Raw genomic sequence first — 25,279 nt, 5'->3', positions numbered from 1 at the left:
GAAGGAAGGAAGGAAGGAAGGAAGGAAGGAAGGAAGGAAGGAAGGACAAACCAAATAATTCCTGAGTCCTTTCTGCCCCAGGGCATCAACTTTACCTGGATTTTAATTCTTCTTCTTTTTTTTGGGGGGGGGAGGGGGTCAGTCATGGGGCTTGAACTCTGGGCTTGAGCGCTGTCCCTCAGCTCTTCAGCTCAAGGCTAGTGCTCTACCACTTTAGCCACAGTGCCACTTCCAGTTTTCTGCCTGGGCTGGCTTTGAACCGTGATTCTCAGATCTCAGCCTCCTGAGTAGCTAGGATTAAAGGTGTGAGCTACCAGCACCTAGCTAGATTTTAATTCTTTAAATGAAATTTTTTTAATTCTTTAAAAGAATTTTTATTTTTTAAAACATTTTTAATTATTTAAAAAGAAGTTGCAAAATAAAGCAGCTTCTGTGACTATTAATTGTAAATCACTGGGTTAAGTGTTCTTACCTTCAATATTAACTCAGAAATCTAGTACAAAGGATGTAGAAATTATTTTCAATTTACAGATGAAAAACTTATCTCAATAGGTTAATGAACCAAAGATCACACAACTATCAGGATAAGGAGCTAGCAAGCTGTCAGAGATGAACAGATGTTGGTCACTCAGGTCTGCTCTCTTTTTCCTATAAGTAAGAGAAAATTTCAGTCGGGTGGATTTCCCTTCCAGGGCAGTATTTGCTGTCTTATTTGCAGTTTTGAGTGGCCATAAAAGTACGTTCTGGCCTGTTGTCTAAGTAGGCAAGCGGAATATGTAGGCAAGGAGAATATGTTCGCCACTTTAATTGTATCTATCAGGGAACATGCCAGGCCCAGTAACAGAATGGAAGTTGAATGTGGAATCATTCCATCATCCCAGTCCACCATTTGGACCTTTATAGAAGTGAAGTTATTTCTTACTTCTTGTACAAACCATTGCTACTTGAGACAGTCTATGCACTAACTCATACAGAAGGCATAATGGAAATATGGACTTAAAATTCTTCCAAAATACTGTTTACTAGCCAACACTTTTTAGGAAACCTTAGTAACTTTGATCAGTACTAAACACAATGTCTCCTCCCAGTTGGTTTTTTTTTTGTCAGTTTTCCTACAAACTTCCTTGCAACTTGTATCTCAAACTATCAATCTCCTGAACTTGTATTCCAGAGGTTTCACAAAACTCCCCAAATCCAAGAATTTACCTAGTTTTCTGACCCTTCCTTTCTTGAACTTTGCAGACACTTACTGTATGTCCAATGTAATCATTATCCCAAGGATACTGCCATTTGGGGGCATGTATTAATAGTTTACAATGCTAACTTAAACTACATTTTGTCCAGCAGATGCTTCCAGGCTTTTCCTATGCTCAAACCTTTCACAATTGGCATCCTGGTTTGATGCTCTGAAATAAGTAACCAGAAGGAAATGTACCTGATTATTTTTGAGATGTAAAATTTTCATTCAAAGGGAAAATAGCTATTGGGTTTGGAAGATTCAATTAGACTTCACAAAACTCTTCACATCAAGGAAGCAAATAGAAGAGAGAATTTCTTTAAAAAGAGGAAGAGCAAGAGCAAGAACATTTTTCCCAAGTAAAGAAAAATGAAAGTGCACTTTTACCTGCTTGGCGCGTTTTTTGATTTTCCCTCTGCACACTACCAGCTCTGGGTTTACAGAACCATTTCTAACTTTCTCAATAGAGCCATACTCATGCATCCCATCTGATGACAGTGGAGGATCCCTGGAGAGTTGCTGTGGGACAATATCTTTTGCAACATCTCTAAGAGAGGCTTCGGGGATGCTGCATAGATGCATAATAAGGCTCAGAGTGAGCATCAAGGCAGAGAAGAAGAACATGACCTGGAATTCTGTGCCCAGCAGTCTTCCCAGCTCCAGATGGGCCCAGTCTATGGCACCCAAGAGATAACCCAGGGCACCTCCAAAACCTGGAAAGGAAAGAAAAGCTATATTAGCCTGTTGGGAAGACCATCTTTCCTTTCTATCATGTACATACCCTCCTCCTTTAGTAGAAAAACATCCAGAGGGCAACAGGGGCAGCTAGAGATGACTGGAGAGGCAATACGGTGAGAGGCTGAGACACCGCCAGTCAGGCAATGGCCGCTCAGCCTGACTCTGGTATTTTCCCTTTGTGATCATGGACTTCCTCAGCTCTAATATGTGAAAATAGTAAGCAATCTGGTAAGCAACCTACCAGTAGGTTCACGATTAATGATGGAGTGCTTGGCATGGTGGCAGATGCACAGGATAGCTTAGTAAATGTGGCGGCATTTCCAAATTACACTATATGACTACTTTTTAACTTAAAATTCATGACCCAAAGAAAATTAATTTGGGGCCAGGCACAGTGGCTCATACCTGTAATCCCAGCTACTAAGGAGATAAAGATCAGGAGGATCTCACTTTGAGGCTAGTCAGGGCAAAAGAATTCCATCTCAACCAGTAAGCCAGGTATGGTGGTGAAGGGCTATGATTCCAGTTATATCTCAGACCATAGAGAGGAAGATTATATCCTGAAGCCAATTCTGGGAAAAATAGTAAACTTTACCTGAAAACTAACCTTCACACACCAGAAGATCAAAATGAAAACAAATCTTGAGTTCCTATAACCAAATCTGATACAACCGAACCCCAAGAACCAAACCTGACTGCAAGTTCCATGAATCATAATACTAGGAGTTATTTAAAATACTGGGAGAATAAATAGTACCCCACTTCCCTAGAAGGCAGTTAAAAATGGGAGGAGCAGGTATGTAACATCTACTTTCACTAACTTGTAATCAATGATATCCAGGACTGTGGACTGAACACTCAAAGAATCCAAAGGAGTTCTACAGAGTGTTTAGTTGATGGAATCGAGATAATGTGGTTTATTAATAGTTAATCATAGCAATCTTCTTATTCAGCAATGAAGGCTATACAGTTAAAGATATCAACGGGTCCAAAAGTTCCAGAGGAGAAAGGTACTTGAAGACGGTTCCTCAGCTTTAGTGGTTCCATGGTAGGAGATGGCAGGGAAAGAAAAGGGATGTGGATTGTCTGATTGTGATTTCTCCTTTTAAGCTTTCTCATCATGAGATCTTGGGCACCTCTCCTTTGAGACATAGGCGTTTTTTATAACAAAACTCTGAGGCTGTATACATAAAAACTAGTCTATATGGACTCTAGTAGCTAGAAAGTCCAAATGGTCTGATGTTTGTGTCTTGCAATGTACCTCCTGGCTTAGCACACAACATGGCAGAGAAACAGAAAGTGATACAGGTACATGAAGAAGGGACCAAGCACATGGAGAGAGCTATGTAATAACCCACTCCCCTTGGGAACCAGCAGCCCATGAGACCTAACCCATCCTATTAGAGTTATCATGAAGATAAAGTTTCCTTGACTTAACCACCCTCCAGTAGACTTCACGTATTCAAGGCTCCACCATCTCAACGTGGTCACACTGGAGACCAAGCTTCCAGCATATGAACCTTTGATACACAACATGATATCCTAACCATAGCAGTGATATATCTTCATGAGAATTCAGTGAGGATGCAAGTAAAGCACTACCACATACAAGGGCAGAATTGGATCAGCTTGAGTAATTTGGGAGTGGAATCCACGGGATTCTTTAAATACAAGATCATGTCATCTGCAAAGATGGAGAGTTTTACTTCATCTTTCCCTATTTAGAGCCCCTTTATGTTTGCATCTTGTCTTACTGCTGTAGCTAGGCATTCTAATACTAAATTCAGAGAAGTAGAGAGAGTGGACATCCTTGTCTCATTCCTGAGTTTAGAGGAAATGGCTTTAGTTTTTCACCAGTAAGTATAATGCTGGCTGTAGATTTGTCATATACAGCCTTTATTGTATTGAGGAATGTTCCATGGATTCCTAGTTTTTCCAGAGCCTTCATCATAAAGGGGTGTTGGATCTTGTCGAATGCTTTTTCTGCATCTATTGTGATAACCATGTGGTTCTCATCCTTGCTCTTGTTGATGTGATGAATTATATTAATTGATTTGCATATATTGATCCAGCTTTGCATCCTTGAAATGAATCTTGTTTGATCGTGGCGTATGATTTTTTTGATGAGTTGTTGAAGTCGATTGGCCAAAATTTTGTTGAGAGTTTTACATCAATGTTCATCAAAGAGATGGGTCTATAGTTCTCTTTCTTTGATGAGTCTCTGCCTGGTTTTGGGATGAGGGTTATGATGGCTTCATAGAAAGTTTGGTAGTGACCTTTCACTTTCAATTTCATTGAAGAGTTGGAGGAGTATTGGTGTGATTTCTGCTTTAAAGGCCTTGTAGAATTCTGCCGTAAATCCATCCAGTCCTGGGCTAGTATAAGTCAAGGACAAGCAGAAAAGGTCAAAAGCTATGTACATATGACCAATGAGAAGTACAAGTTGTCATGTCGAAAACAAACTTTACAACTTTGGTGGGGGTGGGGAGGATTCGGGGGGGGGCGGGGGGAGGCTGGGAAGGGATGGGAAGGGGAAACAAAGGAGGAGGCTACAATGCTTGATAAGAAATGTATTCATTATCTTGCCCATCTAATTATAACCCCTCTGTACAGTATTTTCACAATAAAAAATAAATAAAAATGTTTAAAAAAAGATGATGTTAAGTGAAATGAACCCCAAGATAGGGACACAACTTGTTTTCTCTCTCTTGCTATTGTTTTTAATGCATCTAAAATGTACTCTGTGATTTTTTTGTTTCTCTTGTATGTTCTTCCCCCACGGTATAACTCCTGTTTTCACTGTATGTTATGTCGGTGCCCTGCATCTTGTATATACATTTTTCTAATTAGGGGAGGGGAAGGGAAATAACAAAATGCTGAAACAAGGATACAGGATGACCCATTGTAACAATGAGATGTACAAGATACTATATTGAAAATGAACTTTAAAAATTGAGGGGGGAGGGCTGTTTAGGGAGATGAGGAGGGAAGGATGGTAGGCGAAAAACAAAGGAGGATGTAACAATGCTCAATAGGAAATGTACTCATTACCCTACTCATGAAACTGTAACCCCTCTGTACACTATTTTTACAATAAAAAACATTTTTTTAAATGGCAGAATTGGGACCCACTTCCGAGAAGAACTCTAACTCAGAATTCCCCAGAAACAGGAGACAACTGCCACTTAGACTTAGCTGAAAGGACTATTATTCATAATTAGAATTTGAACCAATTAAAATTAGAATTAGTATATCACCACTTGAGCTAAAACCTGAGTTGACTTCTTAACTTCAGTATCTCAAACTTGGGAAGAGTAAAAATGGCAACTGACTTAAAAAAAGTACTAATACCATTCTTAAACAATTCACCTTAAACCATAATGTTCACACCATCTCATAGGCTGTATTTTTTAAATACAGGTTCTGATTTGAAGGTTCAGGATGGGGCTTGAGACACTGTATTGTTTCAAATTCCCTGTGATACCAGGGCTACTCTTGGAGTGGCCAGAAGATAGGGGAGTTTCCAAAGGCCTACACTCCTCATCATGACATTTCTAGGGAATGGGACCTTACTATCATTGGAGAGATGACCAGCAACCTTCAACTGAGAATGATTTTCAGTCCTACAAAAACAAGTGGATTTGCAGACTTACATATGATTTATAGTAAGATTTTGTAGCGCTGTGGATAAATTACTCATCTGTTTTAATGGGCTTATTTTTAGCCTAGTGTTTTATCTTTTGTAAATCACATGCTTATATGCATACACACACACACACACACACACACACACACACACACACAGACACTCTAAGAGCTTGCTTCCTTGTCTTCTCCCATTAGTTCCTTCATTAATCATTATGTAAAAATCTTACCATATATCATTTTCTCTTAGGGAGAGGGAGAAATAGACAAAACTGTTTTGTTTGTCCCAAAGCTATGGTGGAAAGTAGCTACAAGATACAACAACAACATAAGATAATGTGTCTGGGTGACATAGTGCTCTAAGAGGGAGATTCTTCTAATACAATATTAAAACCCCAAGGAAACATTTAAGCCAGATTTATCGATACTTTCATCTATGCAAGGGCCAATAGAGGGCTGTAAGAATTCACTGACATCTTTCCTCTTTCCTTCCTCTGCTTAAAAGAAGGATTTTATCTTCCATGATAGTCTCCTCCAAACAAAGTTTCATCATCTTACCTGTAACAAAGGCTAATCATTTTATCATTTACTGCCTCTGACATCTGTATAGAAAACTGCATTTATCCTATTACCAAGATCAGATTCATTTGGGCATCTGGAAAGTCACCAAGCTACTGGGCACGCCAGAGCCAATGTCCAGAGGACATCTGCAGCCACATTAGCTAACAAGGTCTTATGAAGAAGGGCGAGTTAGTCCAGCTGGCTCTGAACACACCAAGCCAGGCTGTGTCATCAAACTCAGGCCAAGGCTAATGTCATGAGAACACATTTTGGCTTTAGCACACAGATGTCCTATTTCATAACGTATGGTACAAGTTCAACAATGGCTCATCCTAGAAGCCAAGTGGATTTAATCTGCAACAATAAGCAAGATGGAAACTGGAAATCTTTCAGGACCAAAAAATCCAGAAAACTAAGGAAAATAAAGAGAGCACCCCCAAGGTCTGTCTTTGTCCTTACCATGTATCCATATTGGCCTCTCTGTATAAAATATTTGACTTACAAGTTCAACCCCAATGATGACATAACTCAAGTAAAGAAAGCTCTCCAGCTCTCAAGGGCTGGAGGTGTAACTTAAGTGGTAAAGCAACTGCCAAACAAGTGGGAGGCCCTGAATTCAAACTAAAAAACAACAAACCAAAAACCACAAAAGAGAAAACACACATCCCCCCGCCTCAGCCATCCAGAAGCAGCATTTGTTAGTATGTGCTAGGGATATGGCTCAAGTGGTTGAATACCTGCCTGACAAGGGAAAGACCCTGAATTCAGTACTGCCAGGAAAGAGGGGAAGCAGGAGCCAATTATTTTACTTGTAAAGGAGGACAGACTAAAGATTCCCCATCTGTCCTTAGGGTTAATATGGGTAATTTTGATTCTTTTCTACTAGTAAAACAATAGCACTGAATATGTCAGATTAGTTCTGGTTACTACCTACCTATTAAAACCTGGAAAATGAACCTAAATAGCAGATGATCTATATGGATGTTGTCATCCAATGGTATTAGAAATTGATGAAACATCTACTCCAGTCAGAAACTATGCCAGATGATGCTTAGGATACAGCAATGAACAGGACAGACAGACTCCTGCCCTCTTGAAGACTGAGAGTACAAGGAAAACCAGTCTAAATGATACACATGTTGTGCTCAAAGAGGGCAGCACATTGACGCTAACCTGGCATTTCAGATTTACACAGCAACTTTTCTCTTAGAGAAGTTAGTAAGATTATATATTTAGTTATTTTCCTCTTTTTCTAAGATTATATATTTAGTTATTTTCCTCTTTTCCTCCTCCTACCTTGAATCCTAGAATTTCCTTCTCCCTTTAGGCTCTTCCTTTTTCCTTCCTTCCTTCCTTCCTTCTTTCCTTCCTTCCTTCTTTTCTTTCTTCCTTCCACCCATCCTTTTCAAGGATATGACAACAGAGAACAGAGAAATAGGAATAATTTCCTTGTTTCTGAGTTTCTAAAGCCCTATAGCACCAAAGACATTGACTTAGATTCAGGAGAAGATGTTCTTTAAACAAGACTTCCCACAAGAAACAGTGCACCCATATGAATGGATCCTTACAGAAATGGTGGTCCTGATTCTTGAGATACCTACCAAGGTTCAGAAGGGAGAAATCAGGGAGCAGATTCCCCCCCAAGTGGCTATCATGTAGCCAGAGTTTCAACCTAAATCATGGACTGAGTTTAGCGTTTAGGAGTCACACCTAATTTAGACATTAAAAAAAAAAATCCTCCCCATAGTGTGCTATCATCATCTATGCTATTCACTAGAAAATTTGCAGAAGACCAACATCAAAATTGTATTATTCTAAATTACACTTGGACACAATAAACTAAACAGGACTCAAAATATTCACACAGTGAGACCAAAGGAGGCTATTCTTAGGAGAGGATCATAAGCGCTCAATAGCTATGTGCAAATGATTGTATAAAATGATTCTTATTGAAATGAACTCTAAGAAGTAGAAACCAGAGATTTTTTTATTTTATTTTTTTGAAGTTCTTATCCCCCGCCCTGTTTCATCATCATATTTAATTTCTGTACCTTTTGTCTTATACATAAATTTATCTGATTTGGGGAGGAAAAGGGGAGGCACAGAAGCAGTGGCATAAAGGGTAAACTAATTCAACAGTGGCACACACTAGACATTATGTTTGGAAATGAACTTTGAGGGGGATGAGGGTTAGGAGAAAAAAAAGCTGGGAGAAAATAGGGAAGAGTGTTACTGTTCAAAAGAAATGTTCTCAATATCTCACTTAGGTAACAGGAGTTACTTAGGTAATATCATCCTTACTTCAATAAATAAGTGCAGAAAGCATGTGAAGAATCTTTGCCAGGGATAGCATATGCTCTGGTTTTTGCTGAAAGTTTCTAATTTGTGCTAATGTGCCTAATGTAATAACGGTTCCCACAAAAGCAATCACCATAATTATCCCATCATTTTCTGCACAAGCAGGTTTCTCAAACTGAGTGTGTTAATGACTATCGCTAATCCAGTTTAGATAAAGTTCTTGACATTTCACACATAAAATCACTTTTGTTTCTCTTCTTGCTTAAGGATTAGAAATGGGTGTAAAGTCCAGTCACTATTGAACTGCATCTGGGGCCATTTGTGGCTGAAGTTAATTCTTTTAAGTTCACTGAACTAATGTTTTGAGCTCTGGGTTGCAAAAGCTCATTGTTGCTGTAAGGTTAATAAAGTACTTTGCAAAATGCTCTAACTCCTCCTAGTGGTGATGAAAGAGTGTGGAGCACATATTCTGGAGTTAAAAAACAACAATAAAGATAAAATGAAATAAAATAAAATCACTCAGGTCTAGAAATCACCAGCTGAATAGGAAAGCCATCTGGAGCCATTGCAAATCTCAGTTCTCCTCTCTCTTGTGCCAGTAGCTGCTGTGGTGACCAGTACTAAGCTGGGTCTGCCCCGCACCAACGCACCTGGACCTCACATTATCTGAGGGAATTCACATTGAAAGGATAACACTCAGCAAGCACATTCTATACTTAAGATTGCCCTTAATGGAGATGATGGACTTATCTACTCTCCTTCATCCCCCAGACACATAACTCTGAGACATGCTTCGACAAGGCTCCTCAAGGGATGTAGTAAGATGGAGGGTGACCAAGTGAAATAGAAATCAACTTCATAATACCTGATTAGTCCATCCCACTCCATCATTTTCTTCTTCTTCCTCTCTGGAATCACTTCCCAAATTGTGCACAAATCTTTTCTGGAGCTCAACTTTTAGAGTAATCCAGATTAAAACTGGTTACATCTTTGGTTAGCTGGTTAGTTGGTATGTAGGCAGGTTGATTGGTTGGGATTTACCCATTGACTACCACTAGCAAGCTGTGTGATATATGGTTAGTTAGTCACATTACCTACCAGTAACACAGATTGGTCATTTATAAAATAAGGACGTTATAATAGAATAGTCTACCAATATTTAGCAAGTACTCTTCATATTACAGTACTATTCATAGTACTGGTTACAGAATAGGAAAAACAACAGCAAATGTGGAATTTACAGATTGGTTGGAAAAATAAACAATAAGCAAGTGACAATACACAACTGAATAAATAACAATGACAAGCAATGATTAGTGTACTTGTGAGGAGGAGTTCTATGATAAGAAAGTAAGGAGTCAAATCAGGCTGATTGGTATACACAAAAAGGGCTTTCAAGCAGAGAAAGAGTATGGGAAAGTCCCTCCAAAGGACATTACATTAAGTGGAATAAGTGAAACATCATGTTGAGTGAAATAAAAAGATAAACATTGTGGAAATAAATCTGTGGAAGAATAGTGGGCTTCCAAATTGTTATATGGTGAGGAAAACAGAGAAGCCACATTTTGAAAGGTTGAATCAGGAGTCCTTATTGGAAAGGCAATGACTGCAGGCAAACTCTTGACACAAAGACCTGCAGCCCTGGGAATATACTTCACCCTGTCAGAAAATTGATCCATGAGAGCAGGAAAGGAAAGAAAGAGCAGAAAAACAATACCAACAAACCAGATCAGCTCCAATGGAGAGCGGAAGTGGGATGCCATGTTGACAGGAGACAGGACATAAGCAGACAGGAGACACATGGCATGGCATACCCAGGCCTGAGCTGGTCCTGGCCTAAGTAGGGTCAAGTCAGGAGGCAGGGTCACAAAGTGCTTGAGAGTTTAGGACCCAAGACTGGCAGGTCCTTGAACCTATTGTCCAAGTCCCCGCCCTTGCCTCTAGGAATTCCATCACCTAGGAGGTGGGATTTCGTTGCCTCCACCATGAAGACAAGATGGCGCCAATTAAACCCAATACCCTATCATCCTCCACGTGGCCAAGATGGTGCAGGTTAGTTTCAGCATCCCTACTTCATTTGTAGTCACTAGAGGTGAGGTGGGGTAAGAGGTGGGAGGAGGGTTAGATAGTAAGCATCAAACTATAGTCAGATAAGAGGAATTCGGTCCAAAATCTTAGAGTATAGGTGGGTAATAGTATTCACTAACAATTTATTATATATTTCATAACTAGAGAAGAGTTACAAGATTCTCAACACGTAGAAGTATTAAGTTGAAAAGGTGAAAATGGTTTGATCACCATACATTGTAATTATCCTAATTTGACCACCACATATGCAACCATAACAAATGATATGAATTAGTACAAATACTGTATGTCAATTTTAAAACTAAAACAAAAGGTAAAAATGTTCTTTTCTCACTAGCCTTTGAGGTTCTTTGGGAGTTGGTTTGTCCATATTTAACTGGAAAGGAGATGTTAGTTAGGAAATATTAACTATGTTGGCCTAAGTCACTATCATCGGGCACAAGCTAAATTCCGATGTCCTTGGTTTGCCACCCCCACCCCCCCTCGCCCACAGCTACATCCTTTTGGAGCTGCCTGAATGAAGAGATGTGAAGGTTTTCCACACACAGGCAGAAACTTCAAAGGGAATCTAGTTGATGAAACAAAACTACTCATCAAAAATTATTCATGAATGAGAAGAAGATAAAATAGTCTCAAACATGAAAGGTAGCTCCTTTCTACCATGCAAAAACTTAGGTCAAAGGTTCTTGTCTCTGATTTTGTGTAAGACTCATTTTCTTAGTCTTCAATTTTTTTTTGCCAATCAGAACATTTTTTTACATGTTGGTATTTTTTGCATACTTTGAAGTATTAAAAAAAATAGAAAAGTTAAAAAAAAGATTGAGCCTAACAAGTTTGCCATTCATCCCAAGACATACAGGGGACAAGTTTCATATTGAGTCATTCATTACAAATATGACTTTTTCAGGCCTGAAGGCGATAGTGGAATTCAAGGAAATAGAAACATTTTGTATTTAATTATTTGGATGTCTCCTTGCTCTGCGTTTTTGATCTTTTCCCAGGTTATCAATAATCACCATTGAGTAGAGAGTCACATGCCTGTAAGGAAACAGTTCCAAAATACTAGGTTGCTTTGTCTACAGTAAATGGGTGGAGACAGGATTTCCCATCATGCCTCATTTAAGTCTCTAACCAAGATCCCTTGCTCAGAACAGCAAGGTTTAGGGGCCAATTTGGCAGAAATGTGTTTGGTTAGAAGCTTTTGGCACAAAGGCGGAATTTCCTACCAATGAACATGGATTTGGGTACGCTGGTTGTTTTCAAGGCCTTAGGTGATCCCTAATGCAAAGGACAATGTTGTGAGAGAACATGGGCAGATTCACCCTGGCTGCCAGGAATGGAGAGATGTCAGTTAATTTTAAACAAAAGTTGGAAGAATGAAATATCACTCTAGAGCCAGCCACATCTTTTCTAAATAAATAAATACTATCCAAAAATGCTGAGGAAAAAAAATTGGCAATGAACCCTTTGACTCTTACTTGCAAAGCATTTAGAAATATTGGACTAGAACTATGGCTGTGCAACAAATAAAAAGAATTTCAATTTACTGGGAGGACTGGATTCCTTGGGTGAATGCTATCTTGCTGCTGATGAAAATCAAATGGGCCCCGACACTGAATACATCTTTGTCAGAAAAATACTTGCTTCAAGTGGAACCCGGCAGTCATCAGTTTGCCAAGTTCATGTAAGCTCAAAAATTTTGGCAAGCACGCAGAGACAAAACAGAGTGGTAGCATAGCACCCTACCTGTTATTTTTTTCACTCCATGTTCACTGACTACAGTCAGTCTTCCATTAAAAGCAAGGACACTTCAGTGAGGTCTTATTTCTTCAACTCATCCAGAATGTAGCAATTAACATTTTGAGAAAAAAATAAAGAAGGGAGAGGGAAAAACAAGAAAAATAAGACTAACCACAAGCATCTTAAACAGCATGGGTATCCATTAGTTGAGCTCATTTCTGAGAGTAAATATTAAAGAAATGAATCTGTAGATATAAATGTATGAAGGCTTATATACACAAATAACAGCATGCTGCATTTTGTGTCCTCTGGCAGATGTTTATGAATAATGTAGACTATCTGACACTATCACTTAGTCAGGGGCTTTAGGATCTAAGCCTTGATCAAGGCAAAATTCTAGTATTTCCCTGCAAGGTGTTTGAAGTTGTTTTTCTGGAAGAGGCATGAACTTGCTGGAAGGTAGCTATGCCCCTTCGGTGGCATCATGGCCAGAGGCACTCATGAATGAGAACTGGCTGAGGTCTAGAGTTCAGTGCTGAGACTGAGACAAAGCAAAGCAGCTAAGCGAGCATATCTGCCCGATTGGAGCCGTTTGCCACATGGCTTATTTAATTGATGTAAAATTACATGAAATATAAGTAAGGACATGAAATGAAGTCTCCTCCAAACATTTCTAACCGTCTCTTATCAGCAAGATAACGACTTAGAAAGGAAGGCAAATTGCAAGTGAACTGTCAGCAGAGATTATATTGATCTTATAGGAGAGATAGCAAAGTATAAATGGTAAATTATAATGCAAAAGACAGTAGATTGAAGAACAGTATAACATTAAAATATACTTTAACTATTACTAAAAAGATGGATTGTGAAAGCTCTAGTTGTCATATTCTTATAATAGTCTTGATCTTTAGTTGTTTTTATTTGGCAAATAATTATATTTGCATTTTCTATGATACCTACAGGCCTTGGCCTGTTCAGTAATAATAACCACTTCCTCTGCGGAATGTAGCAAATTTGATTCAGGAAAATGTTGCCCCTTCCCCAAAAGACTATTTTTCCAATCTCTGTAGAACATGGGACGCTTCCATAACCCAATTCTGCCCCATTAGGAATAAGTAGAAGTTGGAGCAGGGGGAGCATGGAAAACTATTGCTTTATTCACTCTAAGAGGTAGTGTAAGTTCTTTCTTTTTCCTTTTTCCTTTCCCTTCCCCTTCCTTCCTGTCTTGAAACATATATGATACATGGAACTCTGGCAACCATGATGTATCTAAGCATCTGCAGGTTGATGAAGAAAGCCGAGCAACATTAAATTGCCCACTCTGACATCTAATTGCTGAGCAAAAGCCAGCAGACATCTACTGACTTCCAATTACTCAAGAAAAAGAAAACGTATGTGTTCAAGCCACTGTGATATTGGCTACAACACTTCTCTAAGCTATCCCTTATGGATAGCTTGGGCTCATACCATAGAATGATGGAAGACTCAGGAGCCTGAGGAGATTTTGAGGGAAATCAGCCTGAATTTTCCAGTGATTATACTCATCCCCTGAAGAGATAATTAATACACACATAATGTTGCTTATTTCTCATTCATACATTTCTTACTCTCTCATTCATACACATACACAGTTTCTCTAAAGTAGTTGATGGTACAATGAGTGTGATTAGAAATATAAGCTGAAATAGGAAGTAGAAAATGATAAAGGCCAAACTGCTGGGTATATAATCAAAAGAATCAATGTTAGCTTCCTAGAGAGATAACTGCAACTCCATATTTATCACTATGTTATTATGTACTCATTACCTGACTTAAGTAACTGTAACCCCTCTACACATTACCTTTACAATAAAATTTATTTAAAAAAGTGGTACAGGTACATAATGGAATTTTATGTCATTGGGAAAAATTATGTCTTTTTCTGGAAAATAGAACTGGAAATCATCATGCTAATGAATAAAGTAGTCAAGTATTACACGTTTTCTCTCATTTGTGGAGCTAGAAAAAAATAAACAAAACACTAAGGTCATAAAAGTAAAAGTGGGACTATGGTCCAAGATTCAAAATCTTCAGCTGCTTTTATGAACATCAAGAGATATTTTATGCTTTTCTGTTTATTTGAGAATTAGAGAATATCTCTAGTATGTCAAGGAGACAGAAAGGAAATTACTATGTTCCCTCTGCCTACCATCTTTCCACAACTTTAGCAGCCAGGCTCAACAGCAGGGAGGGTAAAATTTAGAGAGGACCTTTATGGATTGGATTGTACTTTCCCCCAAATTTACATAGTGCCTGAAACCCCAATATGATAGCATTTTTAGATAGGATACAGAAGGGATATTTAATTATGGCTAAATGAGACCACAAGGGTAGAGCCCTGATCTAATTGGATTGATGTTTTCATAAGAAGAGACATGGAGGAGGGGTGTACATACATGTATAAAGGAAAAGCCACACAGAGACAATATATGAGTCAGTAGTAAAGGAATTAGGAGGTCTGATGGTTGAGAATGATAGCTTGGATATTGATTTTAAACATAATCACATCCTGGCCTGCTGACATGAATGCAACGGCATGTCAGATACAGTAGGAGATCTTGTTTACCTGAAGCCTCCAAAGGCTACAGAAAATGAAAATCCTCCATCTGACCATCCAACGCTGAGAACTCCCTGCTCAAAATAACGACACATAGCTCAGACTCTGGAAGTTAATGGCCTATAACTCAGTTTTCCAGGACCCAATCAGAACGTGAGGTCTTAGGACCTCAGTGCAGAATTCCTCCTGGGGTCTAAGCACCTCCCTATCAAAGGGTGTGCTTTCACTTTGTTTTGGGCATTTTAAAACATATTTCTTCTTAAGCGTCCTCTGTGCCTGTCATTGAATTCCTTCTCTGATCAAAGCAAAAATCTGTGGAACCCCAACACAGTGATCCAAATCTAGTCAAAAGGGCACAGCCAGAAGGTAGCCCGCTGCCTGTCAGAATGTTTCACAAGAAACCAACCCTGTCAACAACTTGATCTTGAAATACCTTCTGGAACAGTAGTCCTTTAACTTAGCATCCAAGAGTGAATATACAGACCCTAGGGGCTACAAATTCAGGATACAAGTATGGTGAAACACAGCCTGACTCTTCCAACTAGAGTCATGTACTTCTCAGACATCTCTATGTCCATTCACTCAATTAGCTTTTGTGCTTTGATGATTTTGTATATTAAGTCCAAAGCCAAGTTAGATAAAAGTCTCCTATGACTTTGTTGCAATTAATTTTTAGCAAGTTAGAAGAAGACAGTGAAGGACCTTCTCCCTAGGAAACTGGTGAAAGTCTTGGAGTAACTTTGATCCCCACAGGAAGAAAAGGGGAGGAGATTCTCTGAGTGAACAGACCAGAACCTGGGGAAGAAAGAATTGGCTCCTTCTTGGATAGGATCAAGAATGAGTGGGATCTTTCTATTCTTGAAGAATAGAACAAAAGGGAAATAGATTGTGGGAGCTTTGAATCCTGTCTAGAAGAAAAAAAAATTTTCTAGGAGGAAAAAAGGGATCTTGGCCAATAAGCAAATGAATGCCCTGGTTAACTCAGAAGCTCTCAATTAGCTTGATGGATGTGGGAAATTATATTAGAAAGCCAGGTAAGCAAGAAGTATACACATTAGACAAGATGTAGTCAGAGTGTGAACCTAAGTAAAATCAAAATTACACGTGTTTGCTGACACCACTCCATAGGCTGATGTCAACATCCAAGTGGATATATTATCTTGAACTCACAGAAGCCCTGTCATGTGTAGGGCTTAGAAAAGTCTCTGAATTACAGAGGTTGATAATGTAATATCAGAGGCCAAAAAACAGAGCTTATTTGGCCAAGCTTAGTACTGCTATAAGCTGGAAATGAGGACCACATTGCCCAGTTTTTAAATCAATAAACCCTCAGTGCATTAGACTCAAAAGCCAAAATGTTTCCCATGTCTCTGCTGCAATTAACTTTAGTAAATTATGATAACTCAGATGGAACTATACAATTCGAATGAGGAAGGTCCCAGAATCTATTCTAGCTATTGATCATAACTAAGCTATTACTTAAATCCTTTCTCTCTCAAATCAGCAGGCTGGTAAATCACAAATACTCTAGGAAAAAGAAAAGAAAAAATGCTCTATCCTGATTTCAATAGTTTTGATATTTTTGAGGGCCAATTTCAGCTTTTGGTTTTTTTTATAATGGAATGTCACAGCTCACTAAATTTCAAAACATTTAACAATTAATTCTGACAAGCCCAGTGTGAGCCAGTTCTTAATACCCCACTGTTTCTGAGGATCTATATTTGAAAATGGGAATTCTACTCCTTATATATCCAGACTTAGATCAGTGAAAAACCTAATACAGAGTTATTAGCAGATAGGAAACGTGATAAATACTTGTTCAATATTTACTGAGTACCTATTATATAGCTGACCATTCCAAGAACTGAAGATCTGGCAAAGAACCAAGTGATGAGTCTACTAACCTGGAGGAAATAAACCACAAAAATAGATGAATGACAAATGGTTGATATACTAATAGATGAAGAATGGATATAGATGATAGATGAATGGATAAATGATAGATGATGATGATGATGATGAAGAAGAAGAAGAAGAAGAAAAAGACAGACAGAAAGATAGTGAGCTAATTCTAGTTAAAGCTGGTAGGCATTAGGAAGAAAAGTCAAACAAGGTAAGGTTAAGAGGAGCAAGAGGAGTGGTCATACAGTGTCAGCTACAATAGCTATGGTAGCCTAGGCAGACTTCACTGATGAGTGGAATGGAGGATTAAACCATGAGATTAGCAGAGGAAAAATGTCCCAGACAGGAAGAGAGCCTGCATTGGGCTGGCACATGTTTGGGATACTTCAAGGACTGAAACACACACAGAAGACACAGGTGAGTGGAGCCACAGGTAGAAAATTCTGTAAGAATACAAGCCCAGGTGAGGGAATATAGTTACAAGTGGCAGGAGCAAACTTGAGACAGGGAAATTCCCCTTGCCATGTTTTAAAAGAACCAGAATCCTGCCATCTACCTCCAAAGATACACCTCTGAAGTCAAAGAGAAAAGAGTAGGTGGCAGACAGGCCTGGATTGCTGCTTCACCACCTTCCCTAAAGTGAGGAGTAAGTGCTTGCTGTGTTGGGACAGAAGAATTCCTCCATGTCATATATTCACCATTCAAAAGTCTGACCAAATGACAAAGCTGGCCCCAGTAGCTTTGATGTGCAAGCACATCTTGGACCTAGAGAGTAATCCTTCTGACTGTGGAAGAGATAGAATGAATCACAAAAGAAAATAAGTACATTGGCATCTTTTGGAAGACAGACATAGTGGATTGATAGACTTTCCCTTCTAAAATAAAAATCCTCCTGGGCCAGGATCCGGCTCTTTATCTCCCTCCCCACCATGTCTAACACGATACTAAATGGTGTGCTAAATATCATTGCTCTAGCAAATAGTAGCCAAGGCTAACAACAGTCCCAGTGAACCAAGAGAGCTTCTGTTGTCTTCCTATGAACATTTCAAGTTAGCTAGTTGACTTCTCTATATATCTAGGAAATCTTGATAATTTTTTAATAATATTCTTGGTTGATTCTATTTTAGTTTTTAAATTTGGTTCTTAAGACTCCTGCCATAAGATCATCTGGGACCCAATAATATTTTATAACATGTAATAAGTTAAGCTAAATAAAATACAAATTGCCAGACCCCCATTTCAGACCCACTGAATCAGCACAACTAGAGGAAGAGCCCAGGAATCTGGATTTATCGCAAACTCCCAAGTAAGGCTGCTGGTACATTACTGACTGACTTTTACAAGATCCACTGATTTCAAACAAAAGTGCAAAGGCTTCTTTTCATTTTAACTTTAATGACTCCACAAAGAGTTCTAAGAAATCTCTCATGTAAACTTCCTTTTCAAAATCTCTGCAGCCCCAGTCACAAGCTGACTTTGTTTAGAGAAAGGCACCGAGACACACAGCCCTCAGAGGACCTCGTGATGGGAGCATCCCATCAACTATCCCATTCATGCAAAGTTCATGTGCAGAGACACTGGTTGGCTCCCATGAAGCACCTCCCTAAGTGGAGAGCTGGAGAGTCTTTGAAATATTCCCTACCTGTAAAGAGGGCATGGTAATGGAGGCCCTTCTCCTTGTCCTGATGGGAGCAGACATCAAATAAGTAGGCTTTGATGGGCCCATCAATGAAGTCAGCAGCAAAATCAAAGAGAACCACACCTATCATGGTGATGGTTATGGCCCACACCAGCTTCTTCCTTGGGTTAGCAATCAAAGCTAAAAGAGAAAAAAAAAAACATTGGTCTCCTGAATCCTGTTTAGAATGATACAATTTCTTTTAATTTCATCTTAATTTTCTGTCATCAACTCATCGCCCACTGCTTTCATTTTGCTTTGTTTTCTCACATAAAAATGTGAGAAAAGTTATAAAGTTATAAAGATCATGCCACTAAATTTCAGGGAATGACATTATTGAAAGTAAATTAGTGGTTACCTAAGAAGGTAGGTTAGTCCATAGAAAGAAATCGGGAATAAATCCCAATTGGCAATGGACTTGGAGGGTACTGATAAAAAAAAATACTCCAGAGTTAAATTTGGTGATGGTTGTCTTGTGACTGTACAGAAAAAAAATCACTGGATTATATACTTCTAAGTGAAATGTCTGGGATGTGAATTATAGCTTTTAAATAAAGATGTATGTGCAATTCTTGTACATAATTCTAACAATACAGAAAAAGTTGAAGAAAACTCTTCAAGTCCCAATCCCAGTGATGGTTATCCTCAGAAACATTCCTTTATGCACTTCTTTATTTTAAAGGCTCATTTTTTACATTATTTTTTACTTTGTGTCTCTCTATGTTTCGAAAAAATAATACATGTTATTTTTAAGGTAGAAAAGAGGAAAATGTCTCAATCTGCTCTCTCCACTCAACATAACTCCCAACCAGAAAATCCATTACCTGCAATTCTGCAAAACAACAGAGGTTTGAGGGTTTTTGTTTTTGCTTTTGTTTCACTATAATTCCAGGCTTCTCTGAACTGTTCCTTCTCTAAACTTTTCTACATAAATGGACATATATAGCTATTTACTGCATATTTTCTTTTTTATTGTGAAAATACTGTACAGAAGGGTTATAGTTACATGAGCAAGGTAATGAGCACATTTCTTATCAAGCATTGTTGCCTCCTCCTTTGTTTTTTTCCTACCATTCCTTCCCTCTCATCTCCACAGATACACTCCCCCTACCTACCCCCCCCCACCTAAATTGTAAAGTTTTTTGACATAGTGTCTTGTACATCTCATTGTTGCAATGGGTCCACCTGTATCCTTATTTAAACAATTTGTTTTTTCTTTTCCCCTTCCCAAATTATACCAACATCAAATACAGTGAAAACAGGGGTTATACCATAGGGGAGGGACATACAAAGCAACAAAAAAGTCACCTTATAAATACATTAAAAACAATAGCAAAAAAGAAAAAACACTTGTGTCCTTATCTTGGGGTTCATTTCACTTAACATCATCTTATCTGACCTTTTCTGCTTGTCTCAGACATATACTAGTTATTGCAAATAAGAGAAACCATGGGACCTATGTTTCTTTGGGCCTGGCTTACTTCACTTAATAGAATTTTTTCGAAGTCTTTCCATTTCCTAACAAATGGGGCAATGTCATTCTTTCTGATGGAGGCATAGAATTCCATTGTGTATATATACCACATTTTCTTGATCCATTCATCTACTGAGGGCATCTGGGTTGGTTCCATATCTTAGCTATGGTAAATAATGCTGCAATAAACATAGTTGTGGTGGTAGCTTTAGTGTGGTCTTGTTTGTAAGCATTTGGGTAAATGCCCAAAAGCAGGATTGCTGGGTCATAGGGGAGCTCTATGTGGAGTCTTTTGAGGAACCTCCATACTGCTTTCCAAAGTGGTTGAACAAGTTTACACTCCCACCAACAATGCAGTAGGGGTTCTCCTCTGTCCACATCCCCTCCAGCATCTGTTGTTATTAAAGTTCTTGATTATAGCCATTCTAACTGAGGTGAGGTGGTATTTCAGTGTTGCTTTGATTTGAATTTCTTTTATGGCTAGAGAGGTTGAGCCTTTCTTCATGTGTCTATTAGCCATTCTTATTTCCTCTTCAGAGAAGTTTCTCTTTAAGTCTTTAGCCCACTTATTTATTGGGCCGTTTATTGGACAGTTGTTTCTTTGAGGATTTGTTGTTGGGGGATTTAATTTTTTGAGATCCAGGTATATTTTAGATATGAGACCTTGTCCATTGTAAGGCTAGTGAAGATCTTCTCCCAATTCGTGGGATTTCTATTAATCTTGCTAGCTATGTCCTTTGCCATGGAGAATCTCTGTAACTTCATTTACTGCATTTTCTAACTGCAATTTTGATAATATTGCTCCTGCTTAAGCTCCTTTTAAGTATTCTCTACTATCAATGATAAACGCTAGTATTTATTGTCAGACTTTATGTACTTCTGTATGTGCAGATCCAGCTGTACAGCAGTGCTCACGTCACATAAAGTGCTTCTTAAACTTGAACACACTTAGCTATCTTGTTAAAAACACATCAATGGTCCCGTTTCCTAATTCTAATTTAATAGGTCAGAGGGGCCTAAGGATTTGCATTTCTAACAGCCTCTAATGATGCTGATGCTACAGGTAAGAGGCCCACAATTTTAAATAACCCTGGCAAATGAGATCACATAGTGTTCACACTCCCCTTCAAGCAACTTTGCCAATGTGTTTCCATTTCAGTTAAGGATGGAATACCTTGCAGGTTTTTTTTTCTTTTTTCTTGTCTTTCTTTTTTTAATAATTTATTTACTTTATAGTTATTATAGAGGTGATGTACAGAGGGATTGCAATTACATGAGTCTGAATGAGTACATTTCCTTTCATACAGTCTTCTGTACCCTTACTCTTTCCCAGTCCTTCCGTCCCATCTCCACCCAAGAATTGAACAGTTCCCTTTCATCAGTGTCTACTGAGCTCCACTGCTGCACTTTTTCACCCTTGAGTTTTGTACTCTTCCCCCACCCTCCCAAAATATATGTGTCAATATACCATATATAAAGAAAAGAGAGAATCATCAAAAATAAAAATGTAAATATATATATATATATATATAAAGAGAAGTCTCTTGTTTCCATATCTTGGAGTTTGTTTTGATATATATTATATATAATATACATGCATATATATAATTTTATATAAACATAAAGAAGCACATAGGCATTGGGTTTTTGTGTTTCTCTCTTAAGACTATCCTCTTTTGGTCTTACGTGCATGAATATCTAGAACCCTTACAGTTTTTAATAGTTAAATAATATTCATTCTGTGGATATGTATGTAGGTTTTTGTTACCTTGTCAGAATTTATTATTTAACCCAAGAATAGTATGTAGTTTATGCACACATTAAAAAAGTTCCAGTATAAAAACCATTGAAAAACAAGCCTACCCTTCCTTTCTAATCTCCAGTCAGAAGGAAATACACTTACCAGCATTTTAATTCTTTCAGAAACCTCATGTTTATGCATTTAGCTCTTAACTATATACAAATGGTTCCTCATTATTCTGCTTCATAATTATCTATACTGCTGACTCAAGAGTTAATGGCCTAAAAATATATGCCTTTTTAAACGTCAATTTTTTCAAGGTACCACCACAATTACTAGTTGGTAGCTCATTAATGGCTAGAAAAAGGTGCTTTACTATTAAGTTTATCATCATTCAGAATTTGCAATGCAAAATGTCCCTTTTAACTCACAGGCTGATGCCCTGCACTCATTAAAAGGCTCTACAATAAAGCCAGGAACAGAATTAAACCTCGTTTGGATATAAGAGATGATTAACTTCAAGCCCTGATGGAGCCATTTGGTAGCTGATCAACTCAGGAGAACATGCTGTAGGGCTTACTGGCTCAGAAATTAAAAATCTCAATTGATACAGAAGGAAACCTTGAATTCGATCAAATAGATCAAAATTCAAAACTATTATAAAAGTCAAGAATGAGAGACATAAAGGCTCCTCCAACACCCCTTCAGAGCTGGAAATTCACTGCAGCCTAGAGACTAGAAGTGCTAGCCGGTTTCTAGAAAATATCACAGAGCCTCCCATTCTCACGGTAAGATCTGAGAAGCAGGCTTACCTGACACAACAGCATCTCCATTGAGGTAGAGGGCCATGCCCAGGAGCATCATGGTGCCCAGCGTGAGGATGTAAGGTCTGCGACGGCCCCACCTGGACTGGCAGTGGTCACTGGCCGATCCCACCACGGGTTGCAGCAGGAATCCCAGCACCGGGCTCAGGAGCCACACCATGCTGTACAGGCTCTTGGGAAGCCCCACGCTGAGCAGGACTGGGGTCACATACGCCGCCTCCACTGCGTAGCAAAACTCCCGGCCAAACATGGCCATGCTATGCATGATGAGTCTCCCTGTGGGTCTTTTGGGTGGCTCCACAGATCCAAAGGGGCAGTTGTCCGCTAGGGATTGATAAGTGTGAGTGCCAGCCTGCCCATTGTCACCCATAGTCACAGAGTAAAGTGCCTTCCTGCTTGGTCCTCCCGGTTTGTGCTCCAAACTAGATTTGACATGGAGCCTGGCTCAGCGACCGGCAGAGATGGTCAGTCCGGGGGAGGGGCTGGAATTCTTTCATGCCTCTAAGATCACAAGTTATGATGAGAGGGAAAGGGGGTGTTGGTACTGGAAAGCATGACAGAGATTAGCTGCTGTGAGCCTCTGGCTCCTAAGAATGGCTCGTAAAGAGTTCTGCCTTACTCTTTCTCCTCTCTCTCTCTCTCTCTCTATCCTTCCTGTTCCACCCTCTGTATTATCCATGATCACACACATAGCTTTGAAATTTTAAAAAAGTCTTATTGCACTTGGATTCAATGAAAATATAAATACTATTTTACAAACTTTTTAACATGCAGATCTTTTCTTTTCCTGACAAGTTTTCTACACACCCAGCTCTGAAGCCAAATAACTAGATCTAAAATGGAAGGTCTTATCCTTCCTAAATCATTTGCTGTCACATAGCACTCACAGTTTCTCATTTTCCCTCATTGCACTTAATGAATTTTGTAATTAAGACAGTTCTGTTTGTTTGGTATCCTTCGCTAATTAGCTTCTGAGTTCCTTAAGAGTAAAGATCAGGTCTATTTTTTTTTATTATGGTATCTCTAGAATAATACATGGCTCCTGGTATATCTTCAATAAATATTTACTAAAGGAATTATTTAATGAACAAATACATTTTCTAGTGCCCATTAACTGCCTAGTTTGTTCACATCTAGTCTCTCCAGTGCTTTGCATCTTATGGGACTACATTTCCCAGGTTCCCTTGCTCCTTGACTTCCAGGTATAATTAATAGGAGGCATCAGAGAGAAAGGAGTAAGAAAGGAGTGGTGAGCAGGTTTCTTTAGCATGAAGTACATTTGGCAGTGGCTGTGTTTCCTCTATGGAATCATCACCCAGCAGGCAACCTTGGCTTCAGGGTCCCAGTAACACTCCTCTTGTTCTGAGTTTCCTCTGGACTGCCTCACTATCTCTGCTCCTTTTACCAGTATAATTCTCTAGAGGGTTTCCTCTATTTTAAAGGCTTCAACAGAGTCATATATTCCTAGCAGGACCTTGAGCTATATGAAAAGTTTTGACAAGAGAAATATGATCTTATAGAGAAAAGCCTTAAACTGACTTGAGCATAACTTGAAGTCAGAATAGGAAGGAAGGGAGGGAGGGAGGGAGGGAGGAAGGAAGGAAGGAAAGAAGGAAGGGAGAGAGGGAGGGAGGGAGGGAAGAAGGGAGGAAGGGAAGGAGGGAGGAAGGGAGGGAGGGAGGGAGGGAGGGAAAGCAGTGATACCAGAAGAGAAGACAGGAAAAGAAGTAATTCCAGAAGACAGGTAGGGAAACTAGGAAGGAATCCAGGGACCTGAAGGAAAACAACCATGGCAGTAGACAAGAGTGGGTGGATCCAAAGTGGTAAGCTGGAATTCCTAGAACTTCACCACTGAGATTTACTTGTTTAAAAATACTAAATGTCGGCCTGGGAAGGTGGCTCAGTGGTAGAGTGCTTGCCTTGCATGCATGAGGCCCTGGGTTCGATTCCTTAGCACCACATAAGCAAAAACAAAAAAGCCAGAAGTGGCGCTGTGGCTCAAGTGGTAGAGCGCTAGCCTTGAGCTGAAGAGCTGAGGGACAGCGCCCAGGCCCAGAGTTCAGGCCCCACGACCGGACCCCCCAAAAAAATTTCAATAAAAATACTGTGTCCACTATGGGTCTGGCCACTATTTTAGAGATTTAGCAATGAATACAATGCCCTAAGTCCTTCAGAAGCTCTCAATTCTCTCGTGTGTTGAGGTTGAGGTTTCAATATGATGTTAATAGGGATAGACAGGGTGGAGAAAAGTCAAACAGGATAAGGGAACATCCTCACTGTGGTAAGAAGGGTCAGGAAAGAACTCTCCTTGGGGTGCTGTTAGCATAGGGGCCAAAGTGAAGTGACACATCCTTGAATTCAACTCAGTATTATAAAAACAAACAAAAGGTATTTGGGGTTAAAGTACTGCGCTTTTAGAAAACAAATATTCAGAAAGCTCTGAAGAAAATAGATATTATACAGGGATTTTCATGATAAGGAAATCCCCACCCATTCATAAAGCAAATTCCTCAAGTGACAGGAAAAGAGAAAATTATGCAGAGGCTATCTTCACTAAGCTGTACATCAATGGGCTTTGAAATTGATAAGGTGTTAATGGCTTTTCAGGCCTTGGCCCAGGTCCAAGGCTCACCTTTTCTCATACCTAGTTAAGAGTTTACATTTCCAGGCAGCAACCTGATACATTCCTAGGCACTGTACCTTCAATGTCTCCTCACTCTATTTTGCCTTCAATGTCTCCTCACTCTATTTTGAAAT

At 39.1% G+C, this 25,279-nt stretch overlaps 1 protein-coding gene across 1 annotated transcript in view; it reads right to left on the bottom strand.

Moving 5' to 3' along the window:
• Slc45a2 (solute carrier family 45, member 2) overlaps positions 1-22,912 on the bottom strand; it is a 36,483-nt gene extending 13,571 nt beyond the window's left edge. Inside the window, exons 1-3 of the mRNA XM_013018655.1 lie at positions 22,511-22,912; positions 18,448-18,624; positions 1,625-1,950 (exon numbers count right to left, since the gene is read on the bottom strand). Of these exons, the coding sequence (XP_012874109.1) occupies positions 1,625-1,950; positions 18,448-18,624; positions 22,511-22,892 (885 nt within the window). The 5' untranslated portion in view covers positions 22,893-22,912. The remainder of the gene's footprint in view (positions 1-1,624; positions 1,951-18,447; positions 18,625-22,510) is intronic.
• Positions 22,913-25,279: the final 2,367 nt, after the last annotated feature.

This window comes from Dipodomys ordii, unplaced genomic scaffold (genome assembly GCF_000151885.1).
Source record: "Dipodomys ordii isolate 6190 unplaced genomic scaffold, Dord_2.0 Scaffold41, whole genome shotgun sequence".
In the NCBI taxonomy this organism is placed as follows: domain Eukaryota; kingdom Metazoa; phylum Chordata; class Mammalia; order Rodentia; family Heteromyidae; genus Dipodomys; species Dipodomys ordii.
Note: the sequence above shows the minus strand (reverse complement) of the source record. Positions and strands in the feature narration are given on the sequence as shown.